The sequence below is a fragment of the Cottoperca gobio genome, chromosome 3 (assembly GCF_900634415.1).
Source record: "Cottoperca gobio chromosome 3, fCotGob3.1, whole genome shotgun sequence".
In the NCBI taxonomy this organism is placed as follows: domain Eukaryota; kingdom Metazoa; phylum Chordata; class Actinopteri; order Perciformes; family Bovichtidae; genus Cottoperca; species Cottoperca gobio.
The window spans coordinates 6,150,650-6,163,029 of record NC_041357.1 but is presented as its reverse complement, the minus strand read 5'-3'; the positions used below and the strand labels follow the sequence as shown (position 1 = coordinate 6,163,029).

The 12,380-nt window shown below is 39.2% G+C and overlaps 1 protein-coding gene and 1 non-coding gene across 3 annotated transcripts; both read right to left on the bottom strand.

Moving 5' to 3' along the window:
* Positions 1-94: 94 nt before the first annotated feature.
* trnat-agu (transfer RNA threonine (anticodon AGU)) lies at positions 95-168 on the bottom strand. Its single transcript has one exon. It is a non-coding gene; the product is annotated as a tRNA-Thr (tRNA).
* Positions 169-1,374: 1,206 nt separating this feature from the next.
* Positions 1,375-10,007, bottom strand: dnaja2a (DnaJ heat shock protein family (Hsp40) member A2a). 2 transcript variants are annotated; one of them, XM_029426092.1, is made up of 9 exons: positions 9,799-10,007; positions 8,440-8,499; positions 7,083-7,312; positions 6,810-6,890; positions 6,557-6,690; positions 6,257-6,453; positions 3,496-3,640; positions 2,719-2,846; positions 1,375-2,519 (listed from the first exon to the last, which is right to left on the bottom strand). In XM_029426092.1, exons 1-9 carry the CDS (start codon positions 9,874-9,876, stop codon positions 2,331-2,333), a joined length of 1,242 nt encoding a protein of 413 aa, XP_029281952.1. In that variant the 5' UTR covers positions 9,877-10,007; the 3' UTR covers positions 1,375-2,330. The 2 variants fall into 2 exon arrangements, with proteins under 2 accessions (XP_029281952.1, XP_029281953.1); XM_029426093.1 differs by lacking the exon at positions 9,799-10,007 and adding an exon at positions 9,495-9,569.
* Between the last annotated feature and the right edge of the window lie 2,373 nt (positions 10,008-12,380).

Genomic DNA, 12,380 nt, shown 5'->3' with positions numbered 1-12,380 from the left:
GTCTGTTAAACGTCTAATTGTACTGTATAGAGGGATTTGATCAGTGTGGACAACGACTGTAAGTATTTACTGGGAAAGTAGCGAGAAGAGCAAAAGGCACCGCTGGGATTCGAACCCAGGATCTCCTGTTTACTAGACAGGCGCTTTAACCATCTAAGCCACGACGCCGGTGCTTACGTCGGGTGAAACAGGCGGTTATGGACGTTGGCAGACTTTTACTACTGAAGTATATCCTCATATTTCTTACCGGTTTCTCAGGCTCATCTCGGAATACCGTTTAAAGGTTCATATTGCAAATGAAAATGTGGTCATAAAATGGGGGGAAGTTACAAGACTGGCCTTCATACGGAAAATACCCTTAAACACGACCTGGATACTGGTAGGGGTACCATGATAGCCATAAATTGACTCATACACGATGGGTTTAAAAAACACAAACTACGCTAGCAAATTTGTCCTGCCTGTAATGATGCAAGTTTAATTATGGACTCCTGACTCATATACACATTTGAGTGATTTATACATTTCAAAACAAATGGAAACTTGAAAATGTGATGACATATTTCATAATAACGAGCTGTTTTAATGATTATTTATTTCATGTTTATTTAATACTGAACATTTTTTAAATAAAGAATTATGTAAATATGTAATCTAATGATTATTTGGTCAATCAAAAAACAAGTTAATATCTATCTTTTCATATATGAAATTTGTCGATATCAGCCGATATCAGTACTCCTCTGAACTTTAGGGGAAATATAGTTAAAATGACAAGGCTATTAATCCAACCAGGTAGGTGTGGTTAAATTGCATGACTAACATGCAAGTAAATAAAACATATTTGTTGGCTCTTTCAACAGATAAAAATTTAACGTGGCAAAACAAAAAGACAGTAGAGAAATTTCAAAAATCTGCCTCTCCCAACACCGGACTTCTATCAGTCATTACAGTGCATTTTTCTGAAATTCTTTCCATTCACTCAGATTACATCGAGGATGGCGTGTGATCTCATTCACTTGTATTAGGTGACTGACTGATGATGGAAACTTTTAGTGGATCTAAAATGAGCACCAAGGCATTTTGGTCAGGTGGTATTTGCCGTCAAAAGCTATTGAGAACAGGTGGCAATCAACGCTGACGTTATCTGTGGATTAGCTGTGGTCACGACACATTGTTTCTGGAAAGGAATAGTTGATTATTTTCCAGTGTAACATTTTGAGGCTCTGAGCACCACAGAGCCAATTCTATGCAACCCTTTTGTGTATTGAAGTTGGTCTCAAACCATCAGAACCAATCTGCACGGCTAGATACAACTAGAGGTATCTTTGAGACTATTGAGAATGAAGAAAACAAGGCACCACACACAGCACATGATATTTCAACAGTTTATTCAACAACTTCATAGACATTTTCTTAAGAAGTGTGCTGCTTTATTTGATGATTTGTTTGATAAGTGCGGGAACCAAAGCTTTTTACATGCACATGGTCTCAGCACGGATACAGGCTATACGTTCTTGTCATTTTTAAAAACCACACAGCTTTGAATACAGCAGCTGATGAAACTTGCCAACAACAAGTTCAATGATATACACAATAACCAAATTTCTGTTTTAATTAAAATGTAAAGAAAAGAAAAAAACACAAGTAGAAACCTACAAAGAAAATAAAGCTGTAAAAATCTGAAACAAATCCTACGAATGGCGCTGAGTGGATGATACTATGAATACACGAGTCCCAAGGATCTGCACGTCACATTGCTCAGCTGCTTTGTCTGTATGCACATTGGTTAGTTCTTAAATTAATTATTGTAAATACTATGAAAACAAAATGCAAGTCACACACTCAGCAAACAAGAAACATTCCTTACTTTGACTGATCTGGAGTTCCTATTAGCGGAGGGGAATGGACTTTAACGGGGGCAGACAGAGAAGTAGAGGGGTGAGGGGGTTCACCTTGAACACCAGATCATAAGTCCTACGTGGCATTTACAGGGGCAACCTTTTGTTTTGATACATCTTAAATACATTATATGACTTCGACCTGAAGTTGCTGTTTAAAGTGTCTAAATCTGTTTCAGGTGCAGTGTAATAATTCTTTGGTTGCCCCAGTGCGAGTTCTTCAGACAAAGATCAAAATAATCCGAGCACACAGGTCAATAACATTAATCAACAAATTCCACGTGCCACGATTCAATATGTTGATTTGATCAGTGTCTGAGGAACTACCAAGTCTTTTCAGTTCCACCTTGTTTACTCTGCAACTCATTACATTTTCTCCCCAAGTACAACGTGGGTCATATGTGTGGATGTATGTGAGCGAGTATGGGACTACTGGTGGGCACACTGTACCCCTGGCCCGTGGTGACCACCCTCTTCGTCGGAGCTGTCGTTGTAGGCCTCTCTGCGGCTACCCGATGTCGAGCTCTGGCTGACATCATAATCCTGCAGGTCGACTTCCTCTGTGTCTGCGGTGATGATGGGTGGCTCTGACCGTGACGGCAGCATGTCCTCAAGCTCCTACACATGGAAAACATAATGAAATATCATAATGCGGCTATGACAGACAGCCTCATCATGTTTGTACTTGTATAAATTATGACAAATACACATGTTATAATCAACACTGGTAGAGTATGTATGAGTTCTAAATGTTTATGTCTTCACTATAATGAACCAAAGATGCCAAAAGATGATATTTAAAATAGTAATGTCATACCGCAAGCTTCTCAGGGCTGATCCAGTTGTTGTCTGGGAACTGGACATCAAACTTGACATACAGATCTCCCTTCTCGAAGGGGTTTCGGTACTGTGGCATGCCCTCTCCTCGCACCACCCTGACTGAGCCTGGAAAAGATGCATCATGTATTAAAAAATGAGTTTTATTCAAAACTTGCTTTTCGTAAATGTCCGACTTTCTACAGACCCCAACTTATTCATGGAACATACAATATTAGACCCGATTCCACAGATATGTAGTCCAAATGCTCTGTTAGCACTGCGAGCGACAAAGCTACAAAACGGCCAAGTCGGTGTTGACGTTTTGCTCAAGAGTTTGTTAAGTCATGTCGTCAAAGAGATACTTTGCAGATTTAAAAAAAGCTCAGTTTCACAGTAGTTGACTTGCCTCGACCCTCGCTGGATCTGCCTAGTACCTTCTAAATATGCCTCCTTGTTGTATTCAGCTCTCAGCAAGAACCAAGTGTGCAATCATTTTACTTGCATACACGTGTTAAAACAAATCTGAAAAGTCCCATTAAATATTAACACTTATCACGTGTGCGAGTAGAATTCAACGACTTCTTTGTAGTGAAGCATAGACGCAACATTACCTGCATAAACTTTTACGCAATACAGCACAAGTTAGTTTGGAGTGTGCTCAAGTGCGAAGCCATACTAATGCGACACACTCCTGCAACTAGGTCATTAGAGCTTTTACCTTATTAATATCATTTGTGTACATATTGGTGAAATAATGTTAAAAACAGATCTGAACCTGGTTCAATGACTTTGCCAGCAGGGTACTTCACAACGATCTGTCTTCCATCCAAGTGTTTAAGCATAAACTGGAAGCCGCACAGCGCCTCCACCAGCCCCAGCTTGTGGTTCATGAACAGGTCGTTACCATCTCGCCTGAATGTCTGAAAATGAAGAGGAACAGATTGTTAAAATATTGGTTGATTAACTTTTTCATACCAACATCATGGTTTATTCATCCTTTGACAATACCACAGCATCTGCTGGTGAAAAGCAGCATTGAAAGCCCCTACAGTTGTGTCCAGAGGCTTGATGTCAGAGTTGATTTTTTCCACAAGCCAAAACATTTGTTTACCTCATCTTCAGTTACTGAATGCACAGGTAAGCAAATTAACTTGCCTGTTAACACAACTACTATCATATTTTCATGGCTCAACCTTATTTCCATGTATTAATCACAAGATGTGCCATGTCAGTAACATCCAAAGTATGTGTCAGTGTTTTGCTGTAGTAACTCGTTTTGCTTCCACCATCCACTACATATACCAAGATCAATGATAGATACCTCCAGGGAGAAAGAGCCAGAGGCATTGCTGCAGCTCAGCATGCTGTTCCAGTTAAGCCCAAATCACTTTGCATTGTCAAAGGCTACCTGGCTCTAACAAGCTGGTTTTCACTGCTGAGGAAACCCAATTAAGACAGGGAGGGACGGGGCTAGCTGTGACGACAGTGTCACCCGCTTATCAGTAATCAGCTAATACTTTTAACCCATCACAGGGATTTGGCAGCAATATCTAAAAGGGTAAGGCATTTGTGGAGCTGCTCCTGAATTACTGTTCAGTTTGTCTCAAACTAATTTAATAGGATTGAGGTGTGCACATTAGGTAGACAATTGTATTAAGGTTGCCCTTTCTGTCTTCATTTCCTGCTAACAAAGAGGTGCGTCTCAGGGTGTCTCACTCAAGTACAGCCCAAACACTCAAATGGCTGGCTGTGCTGTTAGCAAGGCAACCTCAGACTCAAGCCCCAGCACTAAAGTATGAGGTGTGAAGACAACTCAGTCTGTTGGTGGATCTGCCCCATGTTGTTTCTCATTGGACAAATGCATTTGGTAGTGAAGTTAAAATACCATTACAAAAAAATGTAAATAGGGTGTGTGGTCCAACAACTGCAATAAGATAGCAAACTTTGTTGCACCCTAAAATCAAGAGAACCAGATTATTACAGGTTTGTTAGCATGGCAGGAATGCACTCGAGTAATTCATTGTCCTAAATGTGTACAATGTCAACCCTGACGGCACAGCACTGTCAGGAGAATCTGGTTATTGGCACTTTAACAGTCAAGAGGTGTGAAGCACTACCAGCTGGACCCGACTGCTGTGACTAACTCTGCAACTGTGTCACAGAAATTGTGTAACACTTATTTTTCTGACCGGCACGAGGAAAATATGATTTATCATGAAACTGGTTATGGAAACTCATTGAGTGGGAAACCAGTCTACACCTGGGTTATTCAACACATGTGAGACCATGTGTGAATGTTTGGACTCAAAGCACAGCTTCCACTAACAAAAATGGAAGAAAACCTAACAAAATCCCAAAGCTAATGTGCTGATTTACAGCAGTGCACTAACCTCTAGTTGCCCTCTAGTTAGCCAAAGGGTAAAGCCGAAGGCAGGAAAACACAGTGGACAGGTCACCCATCTGCTGTATTGTTTTAGGGTAGCTTACCTGAGCAAACATGTATGATACGTATGCAGGCTGTTAAAATTATTCTGAAGATTCTCCTGTAGCTGCTTCACAATGTGTAACAATATATTATTTTCTAGAACAACCTATCCTCCCTCATCAAAATAATTTATTTAATTAAGACACAACCTTCTTGACAGACAAGTATATCGACAGTTCTTTTGATCATTTTTAACCATCTTTGCACAAAATGCCAAATACTTTCAAAACAGATACATTGCACCAAGTAGTGCTGAGGATGGAGATTCCACAAAAAGGTTTTCTTGCAAAAATCAAAGGCAGTCCACATACGCATTTGTATAACAGCCTAAACTTGGGGGGAAAAAGAAGAAGAAAAAAAGCCAATGTCGATGCATCAAAAAGGGATAAGACAAAGCAAAAGTAAAGGGAAAAACCAGACAACACATGTCAGAGAACATGCAGTAAACATTTGAGTTTTTCCTTTACGGTGAAGCAGCTGTGAGACGTGTTGAGCTACATTCAGTAATGGTAATAAAGAATGAGCTCATATGGTTTTACATCAAGTCTGGAGTCTGTTTTACACAACACTCACTTGGCAATTCCAAATTAAAAAAAATCTTTCATTTGTATTTTGGTAGAAGTAGCCGATCAAGAAACATGATTAAACGGTTTGGACAGATTGTTGTGGATTCATTTACAGCTTCTTTTACAGCGTATGTACAAGGTTATTACCTATGCACCCACATGACTGTGTCTGATGTAGCAACTCAAAAAAACAAATGGATGTTTCCAGACATATGTTGCCAAATGCTACATTTTATACATATAGAGAGCTCTGCAGGCCTCAAAAGAATCAATCCGTAGGAAGAGTTGGCCAGGTGAGGGAAGATGACTTAGAACTAAGGCCACCTTTTCATGGACAGGATAGAATTAGTAACCGACAAAACTATGATAATAGCAAAAAAGCATCCTAAATAAATGAATTACAAATGTCTCCTAATGCATATATGGGAAATAGAGGGCAGGAAAAGATGAGTATGGCTACAGTATTGGGGGACTGGCCCTCTCACCTCATTCTCTTTTTCCTGCAGGACAAGAACTATATCCCCAGGCTCAACGCCAGGTGCCTGGTCAGCCTCCCCGCCAAAGGTAATTTTCTGGCCGTGCTTCATGCCTTTGTCCACATGTACCTCCAGAATCTTCACCTCCTTAATGACTTTCTTGCCCTCACATTTTTTACAGCGGTCTTTCTCACTGATAACTTCACCTGGAGTGGGTTAAAAGGAGACAAGGTGAGGGATGTGTGCAGGCCGAGCCACAATAATACAGACAAATTGCCTGACCACGGTTTAGGTCACTGTGCCCCTTACCTTCTCCATTACAATCAGTACACACAGACTGCATCTGTTGGACCATTCCTGGGGCCAGTTGTCTGATCATGATGCGCATGCCACGGCCCCTACATGTTGTACACTTTTGTACAGCGCCCGTCTTGCCTCCCTGCCTGCACACCCAGAGATGGATTCATTGTTAGAAACGTACAAAACATAAACACTGCATTAGACTAAATAATCAAGCAGACATCAACAAGGGCTGTAGCACCATGTTGGTTATACAACTTACCCATTACAAGTGCTACACAGTACATTCTTGCTAAGTTGTAGTTTAGTCGTTTTGCCATTGTAAACGTCCTCCAGTGTCACCCTGTAGTAAAAAGAAAAGTGTGATGTTTAGATATTGTTTAAGTGACAAAAGATAGAAGCGTTCGAGTACATTGTTGGCTTGTTCTGAACACCAAGGACTCTAAATTATTCCAACACAAAATATTTTTCACATGAGAAAGCACAAACATTAATCTCAAGTAGACTATACACCAGTGTACAAGCTTGGTCTTACTTGAGTGGATGGACCATGTCTTCTCCTCTCCTCCGACCTCCATTCCTGGTGCGACTCCCCTGGCCACCCATGAATCCAAAAAGTCCACCGCCAAAGATGTGGGAGAAAATATCGTCCATCCCCGGGCCACCCCCACCTCCTTCCCGCAAGCCTTGTTCTCCATAGCGGTCATAAAGTTCCTTCTTTTCAGGGTTGGTCAGCACCTCATAGGCAAAACTGATTTCTTTGAACTATATTTAGAGAAAACAATTTAACAAAATGTAATTTTCATACAGTAAACAGTATGACAACAGTAAATTAAACACAGCTCAGGGCCAAGTGACATTTCCATTAATCTCTCACTATCTATCTCGCACTATCCTTTCATAAAGGGTCATTCCACATCTCACATGCCCTGTCACTCAACAACCCACATAACCTTTAAAAAGGGTCCTGGACTTAGAAAACAAGTAAATCTGTTAAATAACTACATATGAATTAATATAATATTAATCAATATACTCACATATTACCAATCAGCAAACGTACAATTTGTACATCTAACACCACTTAATTTGAACTACTCGTTTCAATTTTTAAGCATTAAGGCAGAATTGGACAATCACACTACTAAATCCGAAAATTAAAAAAAATGGAGGCAATTTAATAGGGTGCCAAAGACTGCAATCAAAAACAGAACTGCAGAGTTGAGTCAGATCCCTCTCTGGCATTATCTCAACACGAGTTATGAGGCTGTGTCATTGACACGCGAAAGGATGAGCTGAGTAGAACACATTTTATTATAAAAGCAAGAGCTTTCCCCATTACAAATACTGCCTCCAGGCTAAATTGAACCCCTGCTGAGAAAATGGAACTGCTATATGTGTAATGATGGAAGAGGGGCCCTTAACTCCTAATGTTTCAACCAATTTCCCAAGAATGCTTCATTATAAGCTAATGACAATATTATGTAGAGCTGTGGGAGGTATGTGATGATAGGAGGGCTGAGGAAATGCAATTGCATGTTCAAAAACAAATTAAGCAGTGACAGAAGCTAATACCAAGGCTATAGCATAACAGGAAAGAAAAGCAGAACCAAAATGGAAAGTTATTTTAAACCACTGTCAAAACTAGAGAAAATATCCACTGTAACAATACAAAACTCCCCTGGCCCTGAAGGTTGGTTCCAATCAATCCCTCCCAACAGCAACCCCTTTAAATCCTTTTTGTTGAGACAATAATTGTTGTACATACCACTGTAATAAACATATTATTTTATTTTATGGTTGTTTCCTCCCTTTTAAATTTACATTGAAACAGTAATACTGTTAAACACAACTTTGATCGAAATGTAAACCAGATGAGACAAAACGCTTACCTTGTCACCAGCATTTGGGTTCTTGTCAGGGTGGTATTCTTTTGCCAGTTTCCGGTATGACTAGAAAACAAAAAAGAGCCTTATTAGTTCATATAATTAAAAATTGTAGACATGCGTTGTTTACTGGAATCACACACCTGCATGACTCAAACCCATGTAAAGGAACCGTATCTACGGTTTACGCAACCACACGTGATGTTAAGCACTTAAGCATTTTCTCCATGTTTCACTGAGTAACTGGCTTCCAGTTCATTTATATTACGACAGACTCACTGATTTAGACTACATTAGACCTATAACTGAATTACCATTTGTTTTCTTTAAAAAATGACAGTTCAAAATGTCGGATCATTTAATCACTAGCGTTAGGGTAAACGTGCGGATGCTATTTAGCACATCTTGCTAACAGTAACCACAAATGGCGTTACGATATCACTCTAGTGATCAGCCGTGACAAGCGTTTGTCATCCCGTCTAACGTCGACAAAGTTCAACGAGAGCCTGAAAATAAAAACGACATATGGTTAACCAACGTGAAGAATTAGAACAGGTTTAGCTCAGAAGAAGATGGGTAAAAGTACGCAATATGTAACGTTAGCTAATCAGCTAGCGTTAGCGGAGGTTTAATTTAACGTTACAAATGTAAGGTTGAATTGATCGTTAGGAGGTGCATGTCGTAACCTGACTGGAGGTGAAAAAACATTCAGGCCCCACAGCAAGTAGCAGTGCCAGTAAAAGATTACCCGTCGTATTGACAGACTCTAACCGTTAACAGTAACGTTACTGTACGGTCAAATTGACTTTCAGTAATCCAAAGACCGAAACTCAAGTCGGCTTCTTCTGATTGTTTTGTCACACTCACGAACACAAATGGGTATATGTCAGCTAGCTATCGGTTAGTAATGTCCAGCCTTTGGGAAACGTAAACTACCGTTAACGTTACGACTTTCCAGAACCTTCGACAGGCTTAACGTTAGCTACATGACAAACACATGAGCTGAAGCTAACGTGAGGTCAATCGCTTGATTCGTAACGTCACAAGCGGAGTTAACTCACCCTCGCTTTTGAATAATGTTTAACGTTACCCACGTTAACTGTCCTGTTTAAGATCATCATTATTGGCTGATGCTAAAATAAATACCCCGAGTTCACAGAACACATTATTGTTAAACGTTACAGCCGCATCGCCACATGAGCATCCAGGCCAGTTAGCTTGTTAGCAGGCTAGCCTAACCCACAGCTAACTAGCTAGCTGCGCATAGCAACGCATTTCCTGATTGTAGCACTTGTAATACTCTAAAACGCGAAACATAAACCTAATTTAACTCGGTAGTTTGTTTAGCCCTTCCTGTGTAATTACCTTCTTCAGCTCATTTTCAGTTGCCGATGGAGAAACACCGAGAATGTCGTATAGTTTTGTATCTACAACAGTCGCCATGGTGTTGCTGTGGATGTTGCTTCAGCAGGGAGGTGGGTGGACAAAGAGAAAGAGCCGGTGGAAAATGTTTTTGCTCGCCTCGTGTTTCAGTTTCCGGGAAGTTAGATGCTCCGTGTGAGCCGCTGCTGCCTCCAGGCTGCTGGTATACCAAATGACTGCTGGTCTAAAGCTCATGTCTTTAAAAAATGAAATCTTAAATCGCAACAAAAAACCCAGATGCAACACAAACTTGATCAAGTGAGAAGATTTCTCAAAATAATGACTTGTAAAAGTTGTCATTATTTTATGTTATTATTTTGGAATAGGCTACATAGTTATTATTTTCTAAGTCATTATTCTTTAGATACTTTAAAAAAATATTTTGAAGTTATTATTTTGAGATACTATGTCATTAATGTAATGTAACGTCATTATTTTGTGAACGTTTCTTATTAAAATGACTTTCTGGGGATGGGGATGATTTTCTTCCCCCATCACATTGGTTGAAATGAACTTCCATATATCACACCATATGAGAAGTGATCTCAATTATAATTTTTACATAATTTTATTAACATCAGTTAATCATCACTACCTTTACACCACATAACAATGTGGCGTTCCTCTGCTTGCTTGGCCATTGCACATTTAGCTGGGAGGTGGATGGCTTTCGGGGATTTATATTGGTTACTTTTGTGCATGTGCGGCCCAGCTGTTAAGTTTAATATGCCTCAGGTGTGCTCTGTGCACCTGCTTCTGTTTGTGCTTAGTTATGTGTTGGGGAATTTATGTAATGCTTTTGTTTTGTTTTTGCTTTATTATGAAATGCAGTGAGACGTTTGTTTTTTGATGGCATGTCAATAAATACATTTAAATTGATTTATTGATACGCGTGTATCATGTATATGATGAATTCTGAATATTTGCAATACTTTTCCCTTAAAGTTTTAGGGTAGGGAGTCTTTGAATTAATATAAAGGACATTTTGAATTTAGTTAATGAAATCAAACTATTAATGAGTATAATAAGCCAAATTTAAGATATCTTCACTTCTAACATGTCTTAACTTCAATTAAGGATACTTTTAATTTGACAAATAAAGACATTTATTTCTTTTTTTGACAAAGAATCTTGAGCTGATGTTCTGACTAGATAAAACTGAGTTTTGAATGTTATAATTTGAATTAGAAATTGTTTTTAATGTTCTTCAAACTATTTACAAAGAAGGTTTAATATCTTAAAAGGAATTCTGACAGATCTCATTCTGACTAGTGTGAAAACAGTTCTCATGTCCAGACTGTTGATTAGCTCTTCTTGTTGGTTTTCATCAGCACATAAAGACATGGAGAGTGGTCTGTCTGCAGGTGGGGCTGTACTTCTTTTTGACCACAGAGCCTCTAAGTCAGGGGTCTTCAACGTTTTTCAGGCCAAGGACTCCCAAGCTGATGGAGAGATGGAGCAGGGACCCCCTACTATATATATTGTATAACATTGTGTTTTATATTAATCTGGGCCTAGTGCCATCTATAAACATAGCTACCCTGTTATTGTGCATTCAATACTAAGCTATTCAATTAATACTAAATGTGTGTATTGCTAACTGAAAGATAACTGCTTCTGCCTTCATTTATCTGTTCACCACAATATGTTGGATTCATGTCCATGTGTATTTAAAGACATTTAAATTTGTGAAAAAAGTAATGTTTGAAAAAAGAATAATACAAAAAATAAATAAAAAAATTCTAATCGAAAAATCTGCATTTTGCAACCCCCCTGCAGTATCTCTGCGGACCACCTAGGGGTCGCAGACCCCCAGCTGAAGACCTCTGCTCTAAGTGATTGCTTTAAAACTCAGTAAAGACATCTTTTCTTTAAATTCCAAATTAACCACACGTATCTTATTATTTAATTTGCAGCTAATCATATTCATTTTACACATAAATAATAGCACAGTTCTAACAGGTGTAAGTAGTTATTGAGTGACGTATAACCTTGTATATTCAACAACTCAATTTTCAATGCTCAGGATACAATTACTTTGAATTCAAGCTATTTCTGAAAACTTTAGCCAACAAAATATGCTGCTCAGTAAATCTGACTATAATCCCAGCATAATATATTGGTTATTATCATACATCTAGACTACCTTAAGGCTACTGGAACTACATGCATCTGTGTCAAAGAGGATCACCCGAGCCTGATGCATGCAGCCATCTGAAGGTTACATATTTAAAAAGGGTGCCTTGAGCACTAGACAGAACAAACGCATCATGAAAGCAAAGGAAAGGGTGTGGAGTATGTGCGTGAGTGAGTGACAGACAAAACAATCTGCAAAGATCATTTAACTTATTTTATGGTTGGCAGTCAAGAGGACCAGCGCTATCTTTATGCATTTTGTTCAATAATCTTTGAAGCAGAACTGATCATATTTTAATCATTGTTTTAGAGTAATTTTCTTGCTGATGATACAATTGTTATGCCCCAGGCTCCACTCCAGCCCAGGGCTTGTCTCGTCTTCAGTCTCC

What these genes read in the sequence shown, in the direction of transcription:
- dnaja2a (XM_029426092.1), bottom strand. Translation starts at nt 9,876, where the DNA reads ATGGCGACTGTTGTAGATACAAAACTATACGACATTCTCGGTGTTTCT. An exon ending in ACCCAAATGCTGGTGACAAG is followed by an intron (nt 7,313 to 8,439) that starts GTAAGCGTTTTG and finishes CTCTAAATATAG; the next exon opens with TTCAAAGAAATCAGTTTTGC. An exon ending in TCAGCCCTGAGAAGCTTGCG is followed by an intron (nt 2,520 to 2,718) that starts GTATGACATTAC and finishes TTCCATGTGTAG; the next exon opens with GAGCTTGAGGACATGCTGCC.